Source organism: Oryctolagus cuniculus, chromosome 8, assembly GCF_051225735.1.
Source record: "Oryctolagus cuniculus isolate XC-2025 breed Fujian yellow rabbit chromosome 8, ASM5122573v1, whole genome shotgun sequence".
Taxonomy (NCBI): Eukaryota; Metazoa; Chordata; class Mammalia; order Lagomorpha; family Leporidae; genus Oryctolagus; species Oryctolagus cuniculus.
In genome coordinates this window covers 44,477,744-44,504,833 of record NC_142874.1, presented here as the reverse complement: position 1 = coordinate 44,504,833, position 27,090 = coordinate 44,477,744, and the positions used below count along the sequence as shown (strand labels likewise).

The window sequence follows — 27,090 nt, the reverse complement described above, 5'->3', positions numbered from 1 at the left end:
CCACTCACAAAAGAACGAATACTCTACAATTCTACTTATAAGAGGGACCTGGGGGTGTCAAATTCAGAGACACAGGAAATAGAATACTGGTTGCCAGGAAATTGGGAAAGGGTAAATACAAAATTAGTGTTTAATAGGTATGGTGTTTCTGTTATAAAAGACAAAAAAGTTCTAGAGGTGAATATAATCACTATTCAGAATATGAATGCACTTACTGTTGCTGAACTGTGTACACTTCAAAATGGTTCTAGTGGGCTCTGATGTTGTGGTGCTACCAACAGTTCGAGTCCCAGCTGATCTGATTCCGATCCAGCTTGCTGCTAATGTACCTGACAGTATCAAATGATAGCCCAACTTCCTGGGCCCCTGACACCAAAGTGGGACACACAAATGGAGTTCCTGGCTCAGTTCTGGTTGTTGTGGGCATTTGAGCAGTGAACCATAATATACAAAATCACTCTACCTCTTTCTTTCAAATAAAATGAAAATAAATGATGTTTTTGCCGGCGCTGCAGCTCACTAGGCTAATCCTCCGCCTTGCAGCACCGGCACACCGGGTTCTAGTCCCGGTCGGGGCACCGGATTCTGTCCCGGTTGCCCCTCTTCCAGGCCAGCTCTCTGCTGTGGCCTGGGAGTGCAGTGGAGGATGGCCCAAGTCCCTGGGCCCTGCACCCCATGGGAGACCAGGATAAGCACCTGGCTCCTGCCATCGGATCAGCATGGTGCGCCGCCTGCGGCGGCCATTGGAGAGTGAACCAACGGCAAAGGAAGACCTTTCTCTCTGTCTCTCTCTCACTGTCCACTCTGCCTGTCAAAAAAAAAAAAAAAAAGAAAGAAAGAAAAGAAATGATGTTTTTAAAATAGTAAATTTACAAAAAAGTTACATAAATTTCAAAATTTTAATTTTTTTTCTTTAAAATACTAGTTGGGATTTTGTGCTTGATCCTTTCTAACTGTGTCAGTGTTTTAAAGGAAAAATAAATAGGAACTCCCTACTAAAAGAAGCTATTTAGACCTCCAGTGGTGAAAATTCAAAATGCCATGAGTAATGAATCCAATTTAGGTTGAGTCTCTCTCCCTCTTCTTTATTCTTACATACAAACACACCCATACATACACACACATACACACTCATATAGTTTGTTTACAGGTAGGATGCAAGCTTTATTTACTTCTAACTAGACTGATCACGAGGTCTATTACTGTTCACCTTGTCTTCACTCCAATTCACTCCACACTCTTTCAACAGGTACACCATCCAAAGCATCTATTATTTCAAAGCCACAATCCATTCCCTGTCGTGCTCCTTACTTTTCACTCAGCAATGAATAAACACTCTCAGTCCCCCATTTGGAGCTCTCCATATTCAAGTATATCCTTGGCCAGATTCATTCCTCAGGGAAACATATTTCAGTGTACTTTTTCACACAACTACCAGCAGTGTCTACATTGTCAGGGTAAAATAGGGCAGAGCTAGGAAGCCTAGAAGGTGCTTTGAGGCTTAGAAGATGAATTCTCTCACCTTTCCTGGAAGATAATGAAAACAGCCTTCAATGGACATCTTTATTAAGTATATGTATGCATTAGAAATACGTATCTCAATAGCTGGAGACAACAGTATAGACATACACTATGATTAATAAATATTTTATGAAACGGTGAGTTACAAAGACTGCTAACATTTCAGGAAACACAACGTTCACATAATTTCCTTGTCTACATTCAAAAAATTTCCATAATAACACACACATAATTTCCCTATGTAAAACAGAGTTACAGTAATTTACTTTTTGTAAATTTGACTCACAATGAATTTAGCAACTAAATCTAAATATGACATAAATTGAAAGTTTTGGTTTACAGGAAAAATTTTAAAACCTTAATATGATTTTAAATGATAGATTAAAACTTTTCAACAGATGGGGAGAGTTTTAAACATATTTTAGTTGTCTAATGATGTTATGACCTGAACACTGTCTCCCACAAATTACTATGTGGAAGTTCTAATTAATCCCTAACACGAATTCATCATTTATGGCATTTAAGAAAACAATGAACATTAAATGAGGAAGTTAAGAGTGAGGCCCTAATCTGAAAAGACTGATGTCCTAAGAAGAAGTAATTGAGACACCAAGGATGCATGCACGCAGAGGAAAGACCATGTGGGGACAAGTCCCTGTTACACTTCCAGGTCACAGATTCCCATGCCCTAGTTTACAGGGTCCTCAATCAAAACACTATCAATATGTGGTCATGAAATTGTCCTTGAACTTTTTAATTCTTCAATTATGCTTCAAAGAAACTTCTTCATTTTCCTTCAGCCATATTATATTTTGTTGATAGTCTACCAAGCATTAACCTAAAAAGTTGTTCTACTATCACATTTGAGGCAAACCATGTGTTGGTCACTTTTACATTTTGGAGCTAAGATTATCCAGCAAGATGTATACAATTCAGTAACAGAACTAAAGCAATGAACAGAAAAAAGCAAATATTTCACTAGAGAATTGTCTTAGGAATATAATAGATCCACAGCAAAATCTCACGTTTTCATCAAATTCAACCCAATAATTTTCTGGAAAAATGGTAATTCAACTCCATGTCCAGCTTTACAAATACTTACCATATGATAACCTTGAAACGTTTCTAATGGTCCAGGGAAGTTAACCCGACTGGAGTCCGGAGCCAAATAGACAGACCTTATCGACACAATTCCTCTCCAATCATAGAATGCTTTGTCTGTTGAAAGTATTGATATAGGTTAAAACAATATTTACCCAGGGAAATGCACACACAGATCATATTCTTAATGTTACAAAGAGGAAAGCACATCATGTTTATGGGTTCACTATTCTGTATTAAAATCACATCTGTCAACTAATCCAAGAGAGATGAAGAAGTGGTAACAGTGCATAGAGACACTGACCACTTTGTACAGTAGAGCTTCCATATTTTTATTGCATACAGCATGCCCATCAGAAAACTAAGAGGTTCATTCTCTTCAACCTCTTCTCTTTAAGAACACTGAGCTTTTTTATAGCATACTTAAAGTAAAATCCCATTTGCAAATAGCACTTAGAAAAATAAAAAGAAACCTCCTCTGTTATATCAGTACTTTAAAAGAAAATTTGGAATTATTATGAAGGCACAAGTTTTGAAATTGCCAAGTAAATTAAATTACCAAAAGTGTTTAAGGGGAACAGGTTGAAAGAGCTAAAGGTTAGCCAGCATACATGCACATATTTCTTCTGTCTCATGGCAGTTGTCACATGGGATTTTTGCAATAACCTTTTCCTTTTTAAATAATGGGGAGATTCAAGATTTATTTGTCCATTTATTTCTCAGAAAAATTAATTATTTTTAAAAGAGAAAAAGTTCAATCCTGCCAACCAAATGAATCAAACTATTTTCACATTTCCAATTTCCTTTCTAATAGTTATTCACACACATATATTTTTTCCTGAAGCTATTCATGATGCTTTTCCTGAAGCATCACCAATGGACCAGTTAATGTCATATATATTTAAAGAAAATGCAAAAGTAATAAATTCTCTCATTTAATTGTTTCTGTTTATTTATAGAAACATAAGTTGAGTGTCCTAGAGGGAGGCAAGGGAGTAACATAAAATAATAAAAAGACCAATGCTATCTCACAGACTTCTGAATAAGTATACACACAGCCTAACCCATATTAACTTCACATGTAATTTCTTTTATTTCAAACAAAATAGTCACTGATATCTATCAAAAAGGCAAAATCTCCAGAAGAAACAATATAATAAATCATATATTTCATTCATGATTCAGTGTGAATAAATGAAATCAAATGGAAGCAAATGCCAGTAACAGGGGTCTTACTATCAGTGTCCAAGAAAATAGCAAGGGAAAGCCCATATGATTTCAACTGGGGACCTTTATAAGCCCAGCAACTTATAAACAGATAACACAGGAATTATTAGAGATACGTTAGCCTTCACATTTCTTGTGAAGCTGTCTTGACTAGCTAAAAACATGTTCTGACTCACTGGGGCTCTTCCTGACCTACCCACTTCCCTTAACACAGGAAGGGTTCTCACATATTTTAGGTCATTTTGCTAGTCTTTCCAATCTTCTTGTTATATTTATAAACTCTTCCAGGGTAGGAACAGTATCTTACTTGGACCTGCTGTATGTTCCTGGCTCATTAACCATACAAATACTGATGAATAAGTCTCATGAGGTTAAATCTGAGAGTCAAGAGGGAATCACCCTGACCACTGAAGAGTTCAATCCAATATGAAACCAAAAGTGAAGCATCTTGTTTTTCTGATCATTTTCAAATATCTTATTGTTGACTCAAGGAAAACAACATTGTTTTATCCAGTATACAGGCATCACACTTAAAATGAAGAGGTAACTTTCCTATGTTAAAAAGCAGTAAAGCCTCCACACACTGATGTATGCTAATAACTCCTCCTCAGAAGCCAGGCACAGAATGTGACATGCAACAAATTCCAGTTTATTCCACAAAGTCAGTTCAAAGTTAGAAGCTGATGGTCTAAAAAAGACTAGAGTCACATGTCAGACTAAATCTTTACAAATCCTTGCTGGAGTCAGTATTCTTCCCAGATAATGCCACAGAGAAATGAAGATTCAGAATGCCACTTGTCTGTATTTGTGCCTGTGTGCACATGCATGAAGGCTGTATATGGATAGGTGGGGAACAAAAGAATTCTCATCAGTAATCCCAGTTCAGCTAGCAGGACAGAATAAAATATTCGGAGATTAAATAAATCTTGGGCAAAAACAATATCATTAACTTGGAATCCAGCCAAAATGATCACATCAACTTAACAAGGAGTTATAAGTTAAATAGTAACTATCTTTGAATATCAAAACTTCTGTTAAATAGCTACTCATACTAATGTCTTCCTGACTTTGCATTGCTGAATACTTATTTTTGACTTTCTTTTTAAGAAATAGTATTGCAGCTGGTGCCGCGGCTCAATAGGCTAATCCTCTGCCTTGCGGCGCCAGCACACCGGGTTCTAGTCCCAGTCAGGGCGCCGGATTCTGTCCTGGTTGCCCCTCTTCCAAGCCAGCTCTCTGCTGTGGCCCAGGAAGGCAGTGGAGGATGGCCCAAGTGCTTGGGCCCTGCACCCCATGGGAGACCAGGAGAAGCACCTGGCTCCTGGCTTCGGATCAGCGTGGTGCACTGGCCGCAGCACGCCAGCCGTGGCGGCCATTGGAGGCTGAACCAATGGCAAAAGGAAGACCTTTCTCTATTGTCTCTCTCTCCCACTATCCACTCTGCCTGTCAAAAAAAAAAAAAAAAAAAAAAGAAAGAAAGAAAAAAGAAATAGTATTGCACAACAAGTTTACGTCCTTTTCTGTCTTCTTCATACCTTATTTGCATATTTAGACTTAAAAGTCCTTCAATTGCTTTGTATCCTCCACAAAACTGAATACAATGGTGCACTTCGAGCATGCACGTGTGCATGTGTGGGTGTGCACCGGTGTGTGCACGTGCACACGCAGACGTCTATGTGCAGGCATAGGTGTGCATGCTCCTGTATCTGGGAAGTGATTTGGAATCGTTTGAAGACCAAAGACCTGAAGTGTAGATTGAAAGGCTCTATATAATGCAACCAACAAAAACACCTTCAGGGTAGAATATTAGCTTTTAAATTTCTACTGTTCTTCAGGACCAAATATTTTTCACCAGACCCCCATCTTCCTTCACTTTCTAGCATAATCAGAACTTTTACAATAGTAACAATTTAGAAATACCTTTCACTGGAGATGGTTTTTTAATTTTATTTCCCATCTTAATTCAAATTTATGTTCTGAACAATGAGCCAATCATTTACACAGGTAGGCAATATTTCTAAAGCCCAATAAGCATAGTAATTTTAGAAAATTAAATTATACAAATGACTCACAGAAAGATTGTGTATCTAAGGTAAGATTGCCAGGGAAAGAAAGTAAAGAGGAAGGAAGCAAAAAAAATTTGTCAGCTAGAATTTAAAAACATTCACCACTTCTCTAATTTTTGCAGTGACACACACTTCAAATGAACACATTCGTTCAATGCACTTGGACATCAACAATAGACTCAATGACAATAGTAGTTTGTATTTCAAATGCACTGTTTCAGAAAACTACGAAACTGAAAGCTCTAAAAAAAACACAACTGCTTCCAACAGAGCTGAAGAAGTCCCAGGGAAAATGGGATGTATCTTTATTAGTTTATGAAAAAACCAAAGACACCACTGGGTTCAGCGGTCCCCTGTCCCAAGAGTTTCTTTTATGCCAAGCTCATTCTGTTTCCCTTTTATCAATTCCCTTGTATCAATTAATTCTTCAAGTTAATTGCACATGCAGTTTTAATCTGTAGGTAATTACAAACAATTAATGGTTAGGAGACAGAATTAGCAGTTTTTAGTTTGATTATCTATATAATTAAGAGGGATGGTAAACTAGGGTTGACAAATAGCATCTTAATCATTTGAATAATCAAATCCCACAAGCTTGCTTGAGTGGCTAAATTCCATCTGTAAATATTAGTTTAAATTTTAGAAAAATGACTGAAATATCCATTTAACTCTGTTCATGTGTTAAATGTATAGTACAAAAATTTACAAGGTATATATTCTAAAATGACTTAACACACCTTCTTTGTTTAAAATGAGCAGACTCTAAAAGGATTCAATAAAAATAAAAATTTAGGCAGGTGTTTGGCTCAAAACTTAAGTCACTTACATCCCACATTAAACTGCCAGATTTGATTCCCAGGCCCTCTGCTTCTAATTCAGCTTCCCATTTATCAATACCCTGGGAGGCAGCACACAATGGTTCAATAATTTGGGTCACTGCCACCCACGTGAAAGACCCAGAGAAAGTCCCGCTTCCTGACTTCCATCTGGCCCAGCTCTGGCTGATGCAGGCAATGCATGGTGTGAACCAGCAGATGGAAGATATGTGTCTGCCTCTATCTCTCCCTGTTTCCCTTGCTTAAAATAGAACGAAAATAAATAAATAACTTTCAAAAATTAAAAAAATGTAGGGAATCAAAAGTTTTCTCATTACCTCCTTCGTGGCTGACACACCTAGAAATTAATAAGAGAAAAGCATAACAAATGTATTTATCAAATTTTCATTTGACCCAGAAGTGAAGACCCAAAGACACAGAGAACTCTGTATTTTGATGGCTAGGTCTGATGAAGAATGGACAGTCATATCAAAGTATGAGTGGATAAAAAGGTGGTATGACCTAATAATAATTAACTGAGGGGCCTGTTTCTTCAGATGGTTCTTGGCTTCTGGGTGTGGGGCAGTTCATCTGTGACTTAAGGGTCTTCAGAGGAGAAGAGTGGAGGTCAGAGGATCGGTGATTCTGCTAGGTTTTATGGCCTGCTTTCTATTTCCATTATGTTTCTAGGGAAAACAAGAAACATGAAAGGTCAAAGAGAATTTCTGGTTTCTGAAACCCTCTCGATATCCTTCAACTCAAAATACTCAGCATGCCAAGGCACCGTGCTTTTGAGGTACTGTAATCTGAGTCCAGACAGCTTCAACAGACAATTTGTGAATAAGTTCATATCCATAGCTCCGATTTCTATTTTATAAAGCATCTAAGAAATATGGAAAAATATTGTGCAGCTCTGCTTAACAATCTAAGTTCATACTGCAAGACAACAAATAAGACACACCTTCAATGCTCCTTTGGCTGCCTGATGGGGTCAGTGGTTTATAGACTGAGAACAAGAACTAAGAATATGGATGCGCTTAAATTGAGTTAGAAAAATGCATGGAAACTTCATACTGATTAGAAAAGAACATAATACAGAAGAGTAGCATCACTGTTGCACAATATCTTTCTGAATTGTCGGGTATTTAAACAAGTTTGACAGATACATTCAATCACTGCATGAAACTGTTTGGAGACAAGGGTCAGCGCTGTGGCACAGTGGGTTAAAGACCCGGCCTGCAGAACTGGCAACCCATATTGGCATGGCTTTGAGTCCTGGCTGCTCTACCTCCAATCCAGCTCCCTGCTAATGTGCCTAGGAAAGCAGTATAGACTGGCCCAAGTTCTTGGGCCCCTCTACCCACGTGAGACCTGGAGAAGCTCCTGGCTCCTGCCTTCAGATCTACTCAGCTTTGGCCATTGTGGCCATTTGGGGAGTGAATCAGTGGATGGAAGACTTCTCTCTGTCTCTACCTCTCTCTGTATCTCTGCATTGAAATAAATAAAATAAATCTTTTTAAAAAATGTTCAGAGACCATTATGCTTAGTGAAATAAGCCATTCCCAAAAGGACAAATATCATACATTTTCCTTGATTGATGATAACTAATATGCACAGTATGAAAAATGTAATTGTCCATAAGCTAAATTGACATTTTGAGAGTTATTTTTTGTAGCCTTTGTCTATACTATTGAGGAACAGCGGTTTTTCCACTTATTACTTGTTGAATTATTTATTTAGTGGAGAGTGAACAGTGTGATTATAAAGTAAATTGAAAGTATGCCATTTAAAACTCAAAAGAAAAATAAGAGGGAGGAGGGAGTTTGGTAATGAGGGAGTGAGAAAAGGATGGAAAGTGTCATTATGCATTTAAAATTACATAAACTATATGAAATTTGTTTATTATATAAACTATATGAAATTTGTTGCCTCTATATAAATTTTAAAAGTCAAAAAAAGCAATGACATCTTCTAGGTCTAAGTTTTCCAAAGACAGAGTTTTATTATAAATATTAGCGCTCATTAATTGCCAGATATTTTCATAAAACAAAAATAATACTATGCAAAGATTTTAAAATGTTCAAAAAGAATAATGAATTTATGGTTCATTGTGGCTTGTTAACCTTTAGCTGTGAAACAATCCTCTAGAATCTCATTAAAATACTATAATGATAAAGAAAAAATGAAAATCCTAAGTTCACAAAAATTTAAGTCTAATCATTCATCAAATTATAGATAAAGACAAAATTTAAGTATAACAATGAGAGTGAGGAAGTAATCAGTGATTCTTACCTAATAATTTAATCCTACTCCCCAACGACAATGATAGAAAGAGACTTAATATTGTCCAGGTAAAAAATACAGAAAATTGGGGCCAGCGCTGTAGTGTAGCAAGAAAAGCCACTTCCTGTAGTGCCGGCATCCCATATGGACACTAGTTCTAGTCCCGGCTGCTCCACTTCCAATCCAGTTTTCTGCTACTGCCTGGGAAAGCAGTAGAAGATGGCCCAAGTCCTTGGGCCCCTGCACCTATGTGGGAGACCCAGAAGAAGTTCCTGGCTCCTGGCTTCAGATCGGCACAGTTCGCGGCCATTGCAGCCAGCTGGGGAGTGGATCAATCTCTCTCTCTCTCTCTCTCTCTCTCTCTCTCTCCCTCTCTCTCTCTCTCTCCCCTCTCTCTGTGTAACTCTGACTTTCAAATAAATAAAATATAGAAAAAGAACAAGACGAGTATTTTTTTTTTTTTTTTTTTTTTTTTTTTTAGAATGTGGATTCTGTCTCCCTCTACCTACACTCACTTATAACAATCTACGTGGAAACCACAAGACAAAAACTCGGAAAGGAAGTTCTTCTGGCTCTACTGGCAGGTTTCGTATAGTCCTATTGTAAGGAAAAGGTAGAGGTTGGCACTGGCAGATCTTGATAACAGTGCATCTTGGGGACTGTAATTTTTGAAGTTAAATAGCTAAATAAGGAAGAATTTTTGAAGTTAAATAGTTACAATAAGGAAGAATGATGTGGTTTAGGAAAGGTCCCACCTGAGCAGAACTAAACTTCTCCAGATGGATGTGTGTAGGTTACTGGGAATTAGGTAGAGACATGGGCATTGACATCTGCTAATCAAGCATGTAAGTACAAACATTTAAATAACATTTTTTATGTAAATATGGAGCAGAGCTTGGAGTAATCCACATGTTCCTTCTTTCTGTAATCATTCATTTTGCATAGATCTAGTTCTCCTTGTTTAGGGTGGACATTATTCATGGTACTGTTGGTTAGCATATATTGAAGGCTCAGACTGGTAAACATTTTGCACATATTATCTGATCAAATCTGCACAATCATCCTATAAGGTAGATACTGCTACTGCCCCCATTTTACAAATGGGAAGCATAGATTTTGGGAACTTGGATCTAACTGAATTTGAAATCTACTCCATTATAACACAAGGAAAAAGTCCTTGTGGTAGGGTGAACAGTGGTCCCTGGAATGTTTACTAACCTCTGGATCCTGTAAATGTTGCCTTATTTGGCAAGAGACTTTGCAGATTTGATTGAGTTAAAGAATCTGACATACAAAGATCTTTGGGCATCATGCTGGGCCCTATATGTAACTACAAGTGTACTTACAAGGGGAGATTTGAAAGCAGAAAAGGAGGAGAGGTGATGATGGAGGCAGGAGATTGAAGTGATAGCAGGGATACACAAGGCTTCCAGAAGCTGGAAAAAACCAATGGATTCTTTCTTCCCTAAGTCTCAAAACTGAATTCGTTCCACAAACACCTTCACTGAGTACAGTGAAACTGACCTCAGACTTTTGGCGTTTAGACATACATGAGAAAATATCTGGGTTGCTTTAAGCTGTGAAGTTTGTGGTAATTTATTAGAACAACCACAGAAAACTCATACAGTCTGAAATTCTGAAAAGCCAGTAAAAGAGTTAGAGTTGAGAAATATTCTGCTAGACCAACAGTAAAATCCTAGAAAAGGGTTTGGTATTGTCACTATAATATTACAAGCTTTAAAAAGGAGGAATAAACATTAAGGAGAAAATAAGCTCAGAGTTTAAAAATAGTAACTGTAAGGGAAATACTTATTTTTAAATGTAAGATATACAAAGAAACAAAAAAAATGCACTGGCAAAATTAAAACGCATTTCCACATTAGTAGGGGTTATAAGTGACAGTGGATAATATCCAGTGACTATGTTTGGCAAGCACTCTTAGAATGTAGAAGAAAAGCACACAAAGACAAAAATTATGAAATGAAAGATTACAAAAAGAACAAAAAATAACTATCTAGTAAAAGAATCATACATATCACTGAAAATAAATCCAGCACAATTAGAAATGAATGAAACACACTAAGTTAAAATTTTCTGAGATGAAAAAAAAAAATCTGAACCTGCTGGATACTGGAGTTCATTGACATTTGGAAAAAATAGAAAAATAATCAAAAGAGACTTGTATGGAAGTAAATTCTATAAAATCACAGGAACAAAGGAAACAAACAGTAAAAATGAAAATTTTTACACATTCAAAAAGTTTTACTTAAAGTTTAAAATTCATGTGTTCTCTCATTTGTTCTATGAAACAGCAAAAGAACCAATAAATAATAGATCAACAACAGAATTGCCAGGAGAAAGAAAAGCTGTAAAAGAGAAATTTTATAGCCAAAGAGTTCAATGTGCAAAAGCAAGGAAAGAAATCATTCTTAAATATAACACTCTAAAAATCTGCTCAGAAAATTATGTGTTTTATTCAAATGAACATTTACCTGAGGACTAAAACATGAATCAAATGAGCTTAGAAATCATGCTATAGGGCTGCCATTTCTTCCCATAACCACTGTCCTCAGTTCCTCTAAGAAATTGTATAGTCACACTAGCTCTATGGTTTGCATTTGAAGTTGGTCCTACCAGGCTTTACTTCACAGTTTCTTTTCTGCATATTCTGTTTTCCCAGGAATCAACCCATTTGTTTCTAAGGGTATAAACTTGAACTCACTCACAGTCCAGATGAAATGAGCTTTCCAATGGGATCTTGTTCCACGACTATCAAAAAACTAGTAACAGTTTGTTCTCTAAATTACTCACAATGGCTGATCATTTTATATGGTTTGGAACACGTACCCAGAGACCCAATAAACAAAGGAAAAATAAAAAAGAACAATATAGTAGCTATTTTAATTTTCATGGAACTTAATAATGACTTACCTTTTCTTGAACAACTCAAATTGAAATATCTGACCCACAAGATGAGCCCATCACAAAGTTCCTCTAATTGTTCCTGTGGTTTAACTAAGGAAAACACTTTATTTTGAAAATAGGTTATGTAAGGGCCGGCGCTGTAGCGCAGTGGGTTAAAGCACTGGCCTGAAGCGCCGGCATCCCATAAGGGCACTGGTTCTAGTCCAGGCTGCTCCTCTTCCAATCCAGCTCTCTGCTATGGCCTGGGAGAATAGCAGAAGATGGTCCAAGTCCTTGGGCCCCTGCACCCACGTGGGAGACCCAGAAGAAGCTCCTGGCTCCTGGCTTCAGAATGGTGCGGCTCCGGCCATTGCAGCCATCTGGGGAGTGAACCAGAGGATGGAAGACCTCTCTCTCTGTCTCTACCTCTCTCTGAAACTCTGTCTTTCAAATAAATAAAATAAATCTTTATAAAAAAAAAAGAAAAAGAAAATAGGTTATATACGAAAATTTGACAGTGATTATCCTGGTTTAGTAAAATATTAAATGATTGTCATTTTTGTGCTGTGTTCTGAATTTCCTAATTTATACTAATTACTCATAATTATTTGTTATTTTAGAGGAAATAGGTGTAATATATATCCATAACTTTAGATAAATAGTCAAAAATTATGAAAGAAAAGTCTAGAGAAAGAAGTACAAAATTTTAGGAATGTTTGCCATCTAGGCAGGCATTAGACTGAGAAAAAAAATTTCTTCTTTTTTTCTAAATATGACATTTTATACTCATAAAGGAAAATACAATTTGCTTAAATTTCCTTTAATAAATATACACACAAAAATAAATATTCACTTTAAATGTTCCCTCAATAAAAACCTTTACTGGGGAAAGAAGGGAGGGCCACAACATCTTTAAAGAGATGGAACTCATAGTCCCTCCCAGGGAAGGAGAGAGACAGCCTCCTTTGTCATGCCAGCTTTGGGCAACTTGGGCTTATAGAGTAAAGCCTCCTGAATAAGGAAAGCAGGAAACTTGATTCCAGGTCCATGGCAGATTATACTGAGTGACTGTTCACTTGTCATCTTTGCTAGGTAGCACTCTGACAAATGCAGCTCATGTTGGCTGCAGATGGCAAACTCTAGAACAGAGACTGTGTCCAGTGCACCATTTTATCCCCTGCACAACCACAATGGCTGAAACAGAATACATGCTGTATTTTTTCAACAAATGAATGCTACCATGAACTAAATGATGCAAGTTTTACAGATGACAGTGAAGTCATAAGTTTCTAGGCAAGAAAGGCTGGGCCAGCACCGCTGCTCAATAGGCGAATTCTCCGCCTGCGGCGCCGGCACCCCGGGTTCTAGTCCCAGTCAGGGTGCCAGATTCTGTCTCCGTTGCTCCTCTTCCAGTCCAGTTCTCTGCTGTGGCCCGGGAGTGCAGTGGAGGAATGGCCCAAGTGCTTGGGCCCTGCACCGCATAGGGAGACCAGGATAAGTACCTGGCTCCTGGCTTCGGATCTGCTTGGTGCGCCAGCCGCAGTGCGCCGCCGGAGTGGCCATTGGGGGGTGAACCAACAGAAAAGGAAGACCTTTCTCTCTGTCTCTCTCTCTCTCACTGTCTAACTCTGCCTGTCAAAAAAAAATAAAGAAAATAAAGAAAAAGAAAGGCTGACATCCTGGGTCAAGCAGACATTGGGTGGTGATTTAATGCAAGTGTTTTTAGTGAGTGGCCCCCTTCCATCACCCAACCAGGCTTTTGTTTGTCTCATACAATACTGGATTTTCAAAATTTAATTATTTCAGGTTTATTATATATTGATGCTTGGACTAGATGGACCTTATCTATTTTACTCAAGGTTTTCATAACCAAACTCATCCACGCCTGATGAAGATGAAAGTTTCTATAGACTTTCAGGAAAGTGTTTTGCCATTCATAAAAAAAAAAAAAAAAAAAAAAAAAAAAAAAAAAAAAACAACAACTCTTAAATGCTCACATTTTTATTGTGATACAAGTTGCCAGGAATTTTCCCTAATGAAATAATCTGAAATGTGACTAAAGATTAACAATGGTATTTATTATAACATTATTTAACAATTATCCATGGGGCTGGCGCTGTGGGACAGTGGGTTAAAGCCTCGACCTGCAGCTCCAGCATCCCATATGGGCACTGGTTTGAGTCCTGGCTGCTCCACTTCCAAAAATACAGCTCCCTGCTAATGTGCCTGGGAAAGTAGCGGAGGATGGCCCAACTCCTTGGGCCCCTGCATCCATGTGGGAGACCCAGAAGAAGTTCTTGCTCCTGGCTTCAGATCAATTCAGTTCTGGCCATTGGCGGCCATCTGGGGAGTGAGCCAGCAGATGAAAGATTTCTCTCTGTGCCTACCACTTTCTCTAATTTTGTCTTTCAAATAAATAAAATAAATCTTAAAAAAAATGTGTAGAAAAGAGTTCACGTACTGAAGAGTTAAAATTGTATATGTGCAGGTGTAAAAAGTTAAGCTTAAGCTTACAGGTTTAAACCTTCCTGGTGCAGCTGTGAAAATAAGACAGAGTAAAGTAGCACCTTGACAGTAGGGACTCCATTTTGAGCACTTGAGACTGCATTCTGGGAAAGCAACCCCCCCCCACCCCCACCGTGAGACTCTGGTCTGAAACTATGATCTCAAATAGTCGGACAATAGCAGTGCACTACATCACCCTTGGCAACGCACAAAAACCCCCTAGCATGATTGCTCAAGCTTAAAAGTAGAAAGGTTGCACCTGGGTTACCTGGGCTAATAATGAAGATGTGATTTGTCTATGTCTTAAAATCATAATTGCTGATTGTAAGATATTAGCAACTACTTAGCAACTGTGTATTCTCTCCCCCCTCCCGATTTTGCGGTTTTTGCCTTTATAAACCCTAACCTTTGGTTATTCGGGGCTGCTCTGCTCATGATGATCAGACAGCCCCAGCATGCTGGATAATCAATAAAACTTCCCCGTGCTGTTTGCATAAGAGACGTGTCTCTTGGTGACGTTTTTCGGGCGGTCGACTCTAACAGTACCTAGCCTGAGACTGTGATTCTTATACAGACCTGCAGGCAAGGTTGACCTTTGTCAGGCATCTTGGAACTTGGCAGGTAAAAGGTCCCCTATGCTGATATAAAGTGTTTGCCAAATAAGGTCTCAAGACATCTAAACTTCTTATGCAAGCAATATGGTTTATGTTGAACACCTGCTTTCCTCCATGAAGCTGGAATGTTGGTACATGTCAGGCAGAAGGTGCCTCTGTGACCAGACCCTAACCGCAGTTTGGATGCTGTTTCTAAGAGCTTCCCAGGAAGGCAGTACTTTACCCATGTTGTCCTGATCACTGCTAGAGGAATTAGGTGCATTCTGGGTGACTGTAGTAGGTGAGGATTATTAGAACCTTCCTCCTGCTCTCTCTGGACTTCCTCCCTTGAGCCTTTCCAAACTTCATTTTGTATTCTTCCTCTGTAATAAATCTGAACCATAACAATTATATCTTGAGGGCTGTGAGTTCTGCAGGCAAATCCTCAAATCCAGTGGTGTTCTTTGTGACTCGAACACAAAAGTAAAATCAGAAATGATTGTCCTATAATGGGAGATTGGCTAAGCCAAATTTCAGTACATGATGCAATGGATTATTTTTGAACAACAAAAGTTCATATGAATGATTCCTCACTTTAACTAATATAAAAATTAAAATCATATATCTAAATTCCCTGATTATATACATCAAAAATCCATAAATAAAATTGTGTCAAAATGTTAAAAGTGATACCTTCTGGTTTGATCACACATTTTTCTGTCTTCTAATCTCCCCTTTTGTTCTGAATGGACTGCAAGAGTCCATGAGGCCTTAAATACCTGCCATACATAGCCACCTTCTGAGGAGAGTTATCATTATTTTCCCCATACCAGTTACCACAGGACTGAACCTATGGTTTACTTGCAAAACTAGATTTGCTATCTATACTTTAAAGAATTATATTAGGCAGCAGTATAATGAGCAGGTGAGACTAAAGCAAAAATACATGAATTGGATATCAAAGATTAGACACATGGGATATGTCTTATAAAAATTCTGCTCAGTTTGGTCTCTATCCCACATAAAAACAATTTGATTCAATCAAATCTTATACCTTAAAGGCGTAAATGTTAAGTGAACTAACAGATGCAGGTCATTTTAGCTAAGATGGTAATTTTGTACAGTTTCCACTGAAGCTGGCTGATTATCCCTGTTAGGAAAAGAGTTGCAGATTGGTGCCTCCTCACACGGGGCACTAAAATGTTAGGAAAAGAGGCACAGAATAGAGAGGAGGCAGTGTACGAATTTACAGCCAGACCGAAATTATTCAGAGAAAATAAATCTGTAGAGGTGGGTGACCATCTGCCTATGTGAACATTCATTGACCAGGAGGCAGAAGGCCCCGACCCCCAAGAGCCAGGCCTTTTAATATTTTAGGAGGCCTGGGAATGGGGGTGGGGGTGGTGGGCAGCAGGCAGAGGGGAATTTCTGGAACTGGTCTTTCAGGTCTTCAGAGCAACTAGTCTTTCAGGTGACTGGGAGGTATGGGGTATGAAGACTATAGGGTGTGAGACCCAATTGAGATTCAAGGGCAAGGAATACATTCCAAAGTTTATCTCCTTTGGGCAATGAGGGAGAATGGCTGAGGCTTATGTCCTTATTCCATCAACCCCAGCACTGGGAAATCTGGAACTGAAATGACTGTGAAAGTGAAAGGAATGATTTTACATAGTGCCTTCCATATATTCTCTTTCAATAAGAGAAATGGGAACATTTGACTTTCCAGTTCTTTTTTTAAGCAGAGGTACAGAGAGGAGAGAGACAGAGAGATCTTCCATTGGCTGGTTCACTACCCAGATGGCCAGCTGGGCCACCTGGGCCAGGCTGAAGCCAGAGGCCATAAGCTTCATCTAGTTCTCCCATGTGGGTAGAAGGGGCCCAAGAACTTGGGCCATGGTCCACTGCTTTTCCCTGGCCATTAGAGAGGGAGCTGGATTGGAAGTGAAGCAGCTAGCACATACACCGGCACCCATATTGGATGGCAGCACAGCAGGCAGCACCTTTACTTGCTAAGCCACAAAACTGGCCCCTGATTTTCCAGTTCTGCAATGAAGATGTGTTTGTTTTATAATGTGTAAGGATGGTTAAGCTTTACAAAACCAAAACTATCGATAAAATGTATAGTCACAAATCCTTGGCACCTTATTCAAAGGTTATACATGAGCTAGAATTATTGTGTGAATTCTAGAATGAACTGGTCTTTTTAGAAAACAACAATAAGAATCGAATCCCATAAGCAAGATTTTTAATTTCCTTCCATCTGTCTTTGATGATTGGTTTATCAGAAGACTAAAGTCCATTAATTATCATTATCTTTGCTAAAAGCTTATTAAAGTAATACATTCAAGAAAGGAACAAAGACTTTGGTGACAAAAACAAAAGGATAATTACAGAACAGAATTCCAGCCCTGCCTATGTCTGTATACTCACTGCAATCGTTTACCCCCTATTCTTCTCCACTCTCAGTCATATCAAGGAAAGAATGAGCTCACCACCTTACCAAGTATGGGCTGCACAGTACTGGTGGGTGCTAAACTAAATTGCAGGCATAGGATTGTGGAGAATTAAATAAAAAAAATGCAAGGAAGGACTAAGAAGCTTACAAGTTCCAAGTCTACAAAGCTATAGTAAATATCACATATAAATATAACAAACAAGATTAAGGAAAAGAGCTAAGGTAAAAACTTGCATCACTGTTATCAGCATTTGTAATTATTGAGTTTAAGGATTAGCTAATTTCTACCTTTCCTTTTCAGTCTCTTTATCTAAAAGAAAGCAAAGATGAAGCATACATGGGTAGTTACACTTATTATAAGGACAAAATTAAGGCCTGAACATATGATTAAAATTATGGATATTAATGTGTTAGATGTTATCTATGAAACTCAGATAGCCATGTGGATTCTGTTTCCATTATTACTAATAAATGAAAATTGACTGTACTAATAAAATAAGTCACAGATGCTCTATCTTCTCCCTCCTACACACCAACAGATCAAATTCAACAAAATGTGGTTCTTTTGAGAAACATAGCATGTATTATTTTAGTAGGAATTTTAAGAATAGTCGAGGACAAAATTAAGTTTATTTCTCAATCTACCTTACTAGTTTTACCAACTAACACATCTACAAATGCGCCTTTCCTCCAGTAACTGCTCCACTTGCCTTAATCTGAAACAATGAGGCCCATATCCACACATTTCCCTGTGCCTTGGGACTCCCATAAAACTCCTAACCAAAGCAGAGCCACTTTTAAGATCAAGCTAAAATACCATCATCTTTTTCCTCTCTGCTCATAAAAGTATATTGGAATCAAAGGAGCATAAGTGCATGATCGCAAAGATAACTCCGAATGCACTCTAATTAATAAAAAGCTGAGTAATTCTCAAAATTTATTTTTTCTTTTCAGTATTAAAAGCCATCTGCCTTGCAATCACCTCACTGATCATGACACAGCAATGTGGAAGGTCATGGAGTCAGGGAACTACTAGACCTTACCAATGGGATGGAACACATATCACTGCCTTGCTCACCTGTCTTTCTGGTCTACCTCAACCACACTATTACAGGTTTTTATGTCATAGCTGGTGTCTAAATACTTTGTATTCCTATATATTTAGGAATATATATATATATAAGTATATATATATAAGTGTGTGTATATATATACACTTATATACTAAGTGGTTATTTTTTTTAAATTAACAATAAAAATATTTAATATTTTTGTATTCAAAATTTATGAAGCAATTATAAACCTAATAGCAAAGCCAGACAAGGTTACCACAAGAAAAGAAAATCACAGATCTATGTCATGATAAACATACTCTTAAAAACGTACTAGCAAATAAAACACATCAACATATTAAAAGCATAGTATCATGATCAATTGGGTGTAGGCCAAGAATGCAAGGTTGGTTCTACATATGAAAATTAACCTGGGTAATTCACCACAGTGACATGCACCCAGAAAAAAATCAAGTAATCATTTAAATAGATGCATTACAATGTTTCATAGAGTCAATACCCATTTGTGATTTTAAAAAGCTTTTACATAAAACTGGGAATATAAGAAAACATCCTTATCCTACAAAGAGAAGCTATAAAATGTCAATAACTAATATTATAAATGGTAATAAAATGTTGAATTTGTTACTTAAAGATTTAAAACAAGATGCCTATAACCACTACTTCTATTCAGCATTTGTGCTAGGCTTCCTAACTGATTGACTAAAACAAGAAACAGATAAAAGACTTAAAATCTGGAAAGAAAAAAGGTAAAATTGCTTTATTCACAGATGATATGACTATATATGCAGAAAATCCTAATGAATCAAAAAACTAATAGAAAAGTAAGTGGATTTAGTAACATTACAATGTACAAAGTCCATTACAACTCACTTATATTCTATATAGTAGCATGAATGATCAGAAAAAGGGATTAAAATCGGTATCAACTATAATCATTTTTAAAATTCTAAGTTTTAGAGGTAAATTTAACAAATACCATGAAAGAACTTTATGATCAAAATCTAAAACACTGCTAAGACAATAAAGACCTAAATAAATGAAAAAATACTTTATGTTCACAAATTAGACTTAATTTTAAGAATGCTATTCTATGTTGTTCAATTGACATATAGAGTCAAGGCAATCCAAATTAAAATCACAGCAGGTTTTTTTTCTGGAACATGACATTGTAAATTAGAAATGTACCTGAAAGTGCAAATGCAAAAAGAATACTTAAAACAATCTAAGAAAGAAAGAAAACCAAGAGTGCATACCAGACATGGCCTCAAAAATATATAATAAAACTACAGTACTATGATAATATGGTATTAACAAAAAGATAAACAAAAGATCAATGGAACAGAGGAGGCTGTTCTGAAAAAGACCAGCACATAAAATATCAAAGACAAAGGTATCAAAGCAATTCAATAGAGAAAGAAAAACCTCTTCCACAAAAGATGTTATCTTAAATCATACACAAAAATCAGTTTGAGATGGGTCATAGGTCAAAATATAGAAGCTTAAAAAAAAGGTATCAGGAAAAAACAAAGGAAATCCTCAAAATCTGGCACAGGCAAAGATTTTTAGAGAAGACTCAAAAAGCACAAGTCATAAAATAAAAACATCAAAAATTGGATTTCATCAAAAAATAAAAGCTTTCACCCATAAGAAAAGAGAAGAAAGAAGGAGACAAGTTACAGATGGTGTGTAAGCAATCACAACACTTAACAAAAGACGTAGAATATACGGACTCCCACAACTCAATAACAAAAAGACAAACCACTGACTTGTAAAGATGGCCAAATAACACAGTTTAAAAAGATAAATAAATGGAAAATATGCATGTGAGAAAGTCTCCAGTATCAATAATCCCTGATCATCAGGCAGGGAAATGTAAATTGAAATCTCAGTAAGATACTGCCTCAGAAATGACTAAAATGAAGGAGACGGACAACAGAAAATTCTGGGGAAGATGAGACGCAACTCAAATGCTCATATATTGCTGATGGGCATGTCAATATCTCCATTTTGGAAAACCTTTTATCTCTTAATTAAGCATATATATAATCCAGCAATTCCACATCCACATTTAATCAAATATTAAAAAAAAAAACATGCTGACACAAATGCTTGCACAAAAATGTTACTAGGAGTTTATTTGTGATAGTTAAAAACTAGAAGTAATCCACAAGTCCATCAACAGGACACTAGATTTACACACTGCAATACATTCAAACCTTCTAATCCTTAACCCAGGTAGACTTGCAAAGGGTTATATAACATAGTTATAACTTGCAGATTTCATGAATCATTAATTCAACGTTTTAAAACTTATGCCAGGGAAACTACCTTATTATAAAAAAGGACTGTAAATCCTTTCAGGAAATTGCCTTTTAAGAAAGAAATTAAAGAATAAGATCATGGCTATTTATACTGCAACAATTAGTTCATAGTCACTGTAAATAAATTAATCAACATTACTTCTGTATCTGTCTGTAGACTAAATTAAATAAATACTCAAAAAGCAGGATTCCAGATTGTGAGTAGAGAAGGGAAAAAATTCAAAAACTGTTTTGATGGATATTTGCTTTATAGGACTGAGGGTACAATTAGTGTGACATTTACTAAATGGCACTTTGAAGTACTGCTAAGTCCCAGTAAACCTTCTAGCCAAACCCACTTTGGATTTTATTTTTTTTTCTTTTAAGCAATAGAATTTTATTATATTTTGCCAGCCTAGTTTCACTATCTCATGTTTAAAAGATTCATATGTATGAAATGCTTGAATGAAACATTGCTTATATACATCCACTGTATTTCCCAGTGGACATATCTTAGCACAAACGGATAAAAATGAGGAGTCATAAAATAGGAAATCCATTTTCATACCCATTGGTGTGTAATTGAATAGATTCTCTGAATAGTTGCTATAAATTAATTTTAACTTAAAAGCAATGAAATATTTTACCTCTTGCAAAGCAGTCAGGAATGACGAAAAGCATTTTCCCCCTTCAGCAGAGAAGGGATACTCTATGATCTCACCAGATATTGCCTTCATCTATCTCAACTATAAACTCATCTCATGTGCTGCACAGGAAAATTTGGAGCTCCTTCAAAGCTCAACCATCCAAAGACAACAGAGATTCTCATTGGCTTAAAGTACATTTTAGAACACTGGAATATTGTTCCAGGATATTAAATTCCAAGAATGACTGACTTTGGTTTCCCTGTGAGTTAGGATACAACAATGAATAGGTCTCCTCAGATTTAGGATATCTTCAAAAATATATTTAGGGACACAAATATGTTCATTGGTCCACAAAGTTAATGTCTTTTGCCAAATGTATTGAAGAAAACATATAGGCTCTTTAAAAAAAATCAAAATCAGTGTGGTGGTTACTTGGCAGAACTCATATACAATATAGAATTTTCCCTAAAGGGGTTTATGTTTTCAGATACTTACATTCCATAAGAATCACTAGCCTTTAAATCAGTGCTGATACTTTCTTTCTTTACTTTTTTTTGGTTGTGCTTTTTAAAAATTTAAATGTTACTTACCATAGCTATGCTCAATCAAACAATACTTAATAGAAATAGGAATAATAATGTAGCATGATTTTTTTCAGGCCAAACTACTTTAACACACTAGTTTTTCATTCTACTCATGGATTCATTATCTAGAATTCCAGCAGGTATTAATTTTCTACTTATCTGGTGCAGCTAAACACTGCATGTGTAAAGTGTTGAAAACACAAGATGGACAAGACACAGCCCAGGCTTTGAGAACTTTCCAGTTTAACTGGGAAATGTCAATGAAGGGAAATCCCGACTACTCTGTAGGGACTCTATTCTGCCACAAACAAATCCTACCAAACTGTTCACAGATAACATATCTATTACTTTATTATTTATAGAATTTCTGCTGGTTCTATTTAAAATTTATCAAGTAGGTAATTGGCATGGCAGTTGTCAGATGCTGTTTGGGATGGCTGCATCTCACACTGGAGTGACTGGGTTCAAGAAATGGCTCTGCTCCTGATTCAAGCTTCCTATTAATATAGAACCAGGGGAGGCAGCTGTGATGGCTCAAGTCACTGGGTCTCTGCCACCCAAGTGTAAGACCAGATTGAGTTCTCAGCTCCTGGCTTTGGCCCAGTTCAACCCTACCTGTTACAGGTATGTGAGGAGTTATGAAACAGATGGAAGCTTGCTCTCTCTTGCTCACTCACTTGCTTTCTATCTCTCTCTCTCTCTCTACACGTCTGTGTTTCAAATAAATAAATTATTTTTAAAAACAAAATTCATGTTGGGGCCAGTATTGTGGTATAGTCAGTAAAGCCACCGTCTGCAGCGCCAGTATCCCACATGGGCACCGGTTTGAGTCCTAGCTGCTCCTCAGCTCTCTGCTATGGCCTGGGACAGCAGCAGAAGATGGCCCAAGTCCTTGGGCCCCTGCACCCACGTGGGAGACCCAGAAGAATCTCCTGGCTCCTGGCTTTGGAGCTCCAGCCTTTGTGGCCATTTGGGGAGTGAAAAAAAATTCATGTCATGTTTCCAAATTTCCTATTCTCTACAGAAGTATTTTTAACTTCTGATTTACTTTTTCTAGCATATTAAGTGTGATGATTTAAGTATCTGAATCTGATAACTCCAATATCTGAGTCTGAATGAGGATGGTATACTATTTTCTAGTTAGTTCTTGTATCTTTTGGATTCTTTCCTTATATGCTTGGCTATTATGGACCCTCAAGTGTCACTGTCCTTAAAAATATGATTTAAGGTCCTGTTATTCAATAGACTTTACAGTTCCTTCCACTAAAAGCCTGGGGCATTTCCCTTTAGAGATCAACTCAAACTAATTTGAGATTCCCTGGCCAAACCTGGCTACACATACGTAAGACATAAATCATGAAAGATTCTGTATGTGGCCACAACTTATGGGTTATCTTTCTCATTTTTCTTTTCTGTTCAGCAAAAAAAGGCATTTTTTATCATTTTGTAATTCACTAAAAAAAGCAGATGGATTCCATTGTAGTTTTCTCTTACCTTGGCTTAACGTGGAGAGGGTCTTCTATAAAAACAAAAATCTCCAACATGGATAGGCCTTAAGCCTTGACTCTGTTTTCCTTACACACAGGCTTGCTTTTCCCAAAGGGGCAGTATCTATAATGCTTTCATGATAGAAATGGGTTTTGCACTCCAATATTCTGTGACCACTCTACATAGGTGGCCAACAAAAATCAACCTGAAAGTTTCTCCACTCTCTTTCTAGCTTTTCAGTAATTTTTAAAAATAGCATTAAAATTGTTTATCCCAATTTTTCATTATTTCAAAAGGGATAATTTATTCAAGAACATTCCCCCCCATTAACTGAAATAAACATCTCAGTATAATTGTCTAATTATTGAAGTTGGTGCTTAATAGATTTAACTCCCACAAACTAAAACAAAGCCATTTCCTTAGCTACATGGTAATATGTTATACATAACTATGTAAGTATTTATTTGGCCATAAACTAAGAAATGTCAGACTATATTTTAACTTATTGATACAATGATTAATGGCAGGTCTCTAAAATTTCTCATCCAACTTAAGAAAGAAACCAAATTAAACAGAGTATTAAAACAAGGAGATCAAGATACTTCATGAGTTGATATAATTGCCATAAAAAGCACAATGTTGGGGTAGGTGTTAAAGGATGGAGAGTTAAGCCAATGATTTGGGTGCCACATCCCATACTTGAGTGCATTTTGAGTCACATCTACTCAAATTCCTATCCACCTTTCTGTCAATGCATCCTGGGAGGCCCTTGCCATTCACTTGAGAGACCCAGTTGGAGTTCCAAGCTCTCGGCTTCCACCTGGTCCATCCCAACTGTTGAGGACATTCAGAGAGTGAACCAGAGTATGAAAGCTCACTCTTTCTGTTTCTCCTTGCACCTGAATGTGTGTATGCTCATGTGTGTGTGTGAGACTCTATATTTCAAGTGAAAATATATGTTTATTTCATAAAAATATGAAAATAAAAATCAGTGTTTAAAAATCAGTGTTTCAGTTTTTAAAGAGTTGTGTCATAAGCTTCACTTACGTACTAAAAAATAAACTGAGTTAAAACAATCGACTAACCCATTCTGTACCAAAAGATGATAGGCCCTAAGTTAAGGGTAGGATTACGCCCCCCACAAAGACATGTTGAAGATCTAATTTTTAATATCGAATAATATGACCTTGTGAGAGCCTTAGAAGGTCATTGCAAGATGTAATTAGTTAAATTAAGATGAGTTCATACTGTAATAGAATGAGTTCCTAGTCCAATATGATGATGTTCTTATAACAAGAGGATGCACACACAAGAAGGTGGTATTGTGAATACCAGTGACACAGATTGGAATTGTGCTGCCAAAAACCAAAGAACACCTAGAAACCTCTGAGAAGCTTAAAAACACAAAGAGGCTGTGGAGGGAGGAAGGCCCTGCCAACGCCTTGGTTCCAGATGCCTGCCCTCCAGAAATGTGACAATAAATTTCTGTTATTTTATGCCAGTTTGTGGTGATTTATTATGGCAGTCCTATGAAACTAATGCACCCTATTTAAACGCTATTTTTAATTTTGCATCTTATATATGACTTTGGGGAAAGTTAAAAGACTATCATTTAATATAAAAGTACAGATAGGTAATAATATGTTTTGGGTAAACATCCATGTATAGACTGGAATTCTTTCAGGAAGACTTGTTTCTTGGTATTTACTCTAGTTTCTCAAAATGTGATCATACCTTCTAGTTAACTGTGGAGAAAAAATGCAGTGTTTTCCCCCTTTAGCATCTTGAAAACAATCCAAAATCAATAATAAAAATGAAAGATCAGAAATTTACATTCCTTACATGCAAGCAGAAGACATCCATAACCCTCAGGCATATTTATGACAAAAAGCTTCCTAATACAAATAAAAGTTAAATTGGGAGTGGAGGAAGAGAAAATTAAAGAAGCCTGTATGTACAGACCTAAGACAAAGCAGAAAACAGATCTTTAAAATAAAGCTGCATCCTGAAGAACAAATCCATTTGGGAAAATGGGAATAAAGTGCTTATTCTGCAACAAAAGCTCCCTGTCCCACATTTTCACAAGGTTCAACAAGTTGGGAAGGTGTGACTGAATGAGGAAAACTCGCAGGTGATTCATATTTTTAGTACTCAACCTCCAGCTGAGGTAAGGGTGAGGAGAGAATCTCAACAATAAGAGCTCCTCTTCAATGAAGATATAAAAGGCTACAGGAACTCATGCACTTATGCCACTGTGTGTCATTAAAGGTGTTTCTCATTAACCTGGATATTGCTCAGGGTACTCTCAGACATACCACTCATCTGGGAAGAAATAACCAAACTCAAAGTTAGTAGTAATTTTTAAAAGATGAATATACACATACACACACACACACACACACACAAATACTGTGAAATCAAGTAACATGGTAAAGGCATGAAAAAAATACATGACATAGTTGGGGCAACTGGTCTAGCAGCTGAGACCTCCACATACCATATCTGAATATTAGGTTCCAATCCCTGCTCTAGCCCCTGACTCCAGCTTCCTACTCATACAGATCCTGGGAAGCAGCAGGTAATGGCTCAAGCTACCTGCCACCCTCAAAGTAACCTATTGAATTCCCAGCTCATGGCCCAGCCCTGGCCACTGCAACTATTTCTACTTTGTGAGTGAACCAACAGATAGGAACTACTTCATATTCATTCATTCCTCTCTCTCTCTTTCTCTCTCTCTCTCTCTCTCTCTCTCTCTCTCCGTTCCCTCCCTCCCTCCCTCCCTCCCTCCTTGTTTCCCTCTCCCCTAACTCCCCACCTCCCTAACTCTCTCCTGTCCTCTCTTCCTTTCTTGTCCCAAGTTAAACAAAAAAATGAATTCCAAACATGTTGCTAGGAATGAAAAACAAGCTGTGACGTGTTGCCACAACATAAACATTTTTCTCAAATATATTGCCTAAAATATTCTTTGAGCAAATTAAAGGTAATCACCTGTGGTAAAAGAAGTCCCCACAAGCTAAAAGCTGAGGAAAGATATGGTGAGGCAACAGAATAACTATATAAGCAGATAGTTCAAGAAAGAAGTATAAAGGAAATATTAAAATAAAATCATTTGCAGAAATGAAGATAGAGATGGAACAATGAAAACAGGATTGATAGATGCAGACAACATGAAATACAATAAAGAGTTTAAAAGGATTACAAGAAAAATGATCAACATAATAAACAGGAAAAAGAAAGATAAAATAAAACAAAAACATATTAAAGGCATAGTTTAAGAAATAATTACTGAAATCAAATAAAGTTAGAATCTTCAACTTGAAGGGCATACCTTATCTCAGGGGGAAAAATGTCCCAGTACAATCTTTACCAAAACATATCTCAGAAATATTCTTAGAATTTAGAATTAAAGAATCCTTTGAATAGCCAGGCAAAAAGGAAAATTTGCCTACAAAAAGCAAAGCTTCAGGCTAAAAGGCAGTGGAGAAATGTCAGCAAAGTAAGAAAAATGACTGTGACATAAGACTT

At 37.0% G+C, this 27,090-nt stretch overlaps 1 protein-coding gene across 1 annotated transcript in view; it reads right to left on the bottom strand.

Annotated features, from left to right (window-relative positions):
- Positions 1–27,090, bottom strand: part of IQCM (IQ motif containing M) — a 459,382-nt gene that overhangs the window by 323,282 nt on the left and 109,010 nt on the right. The window contains exon 6 of the mRNA XM_089301770.1: positions 2,624–2,739. Within this exon, the coding sequence (XP_089157896.1) occupies positions 2,624–2,739 (116 nt within the window). The remainder of the gene's footprint in view (positions 1–2,623; positions 2,740–27,090) is intronic.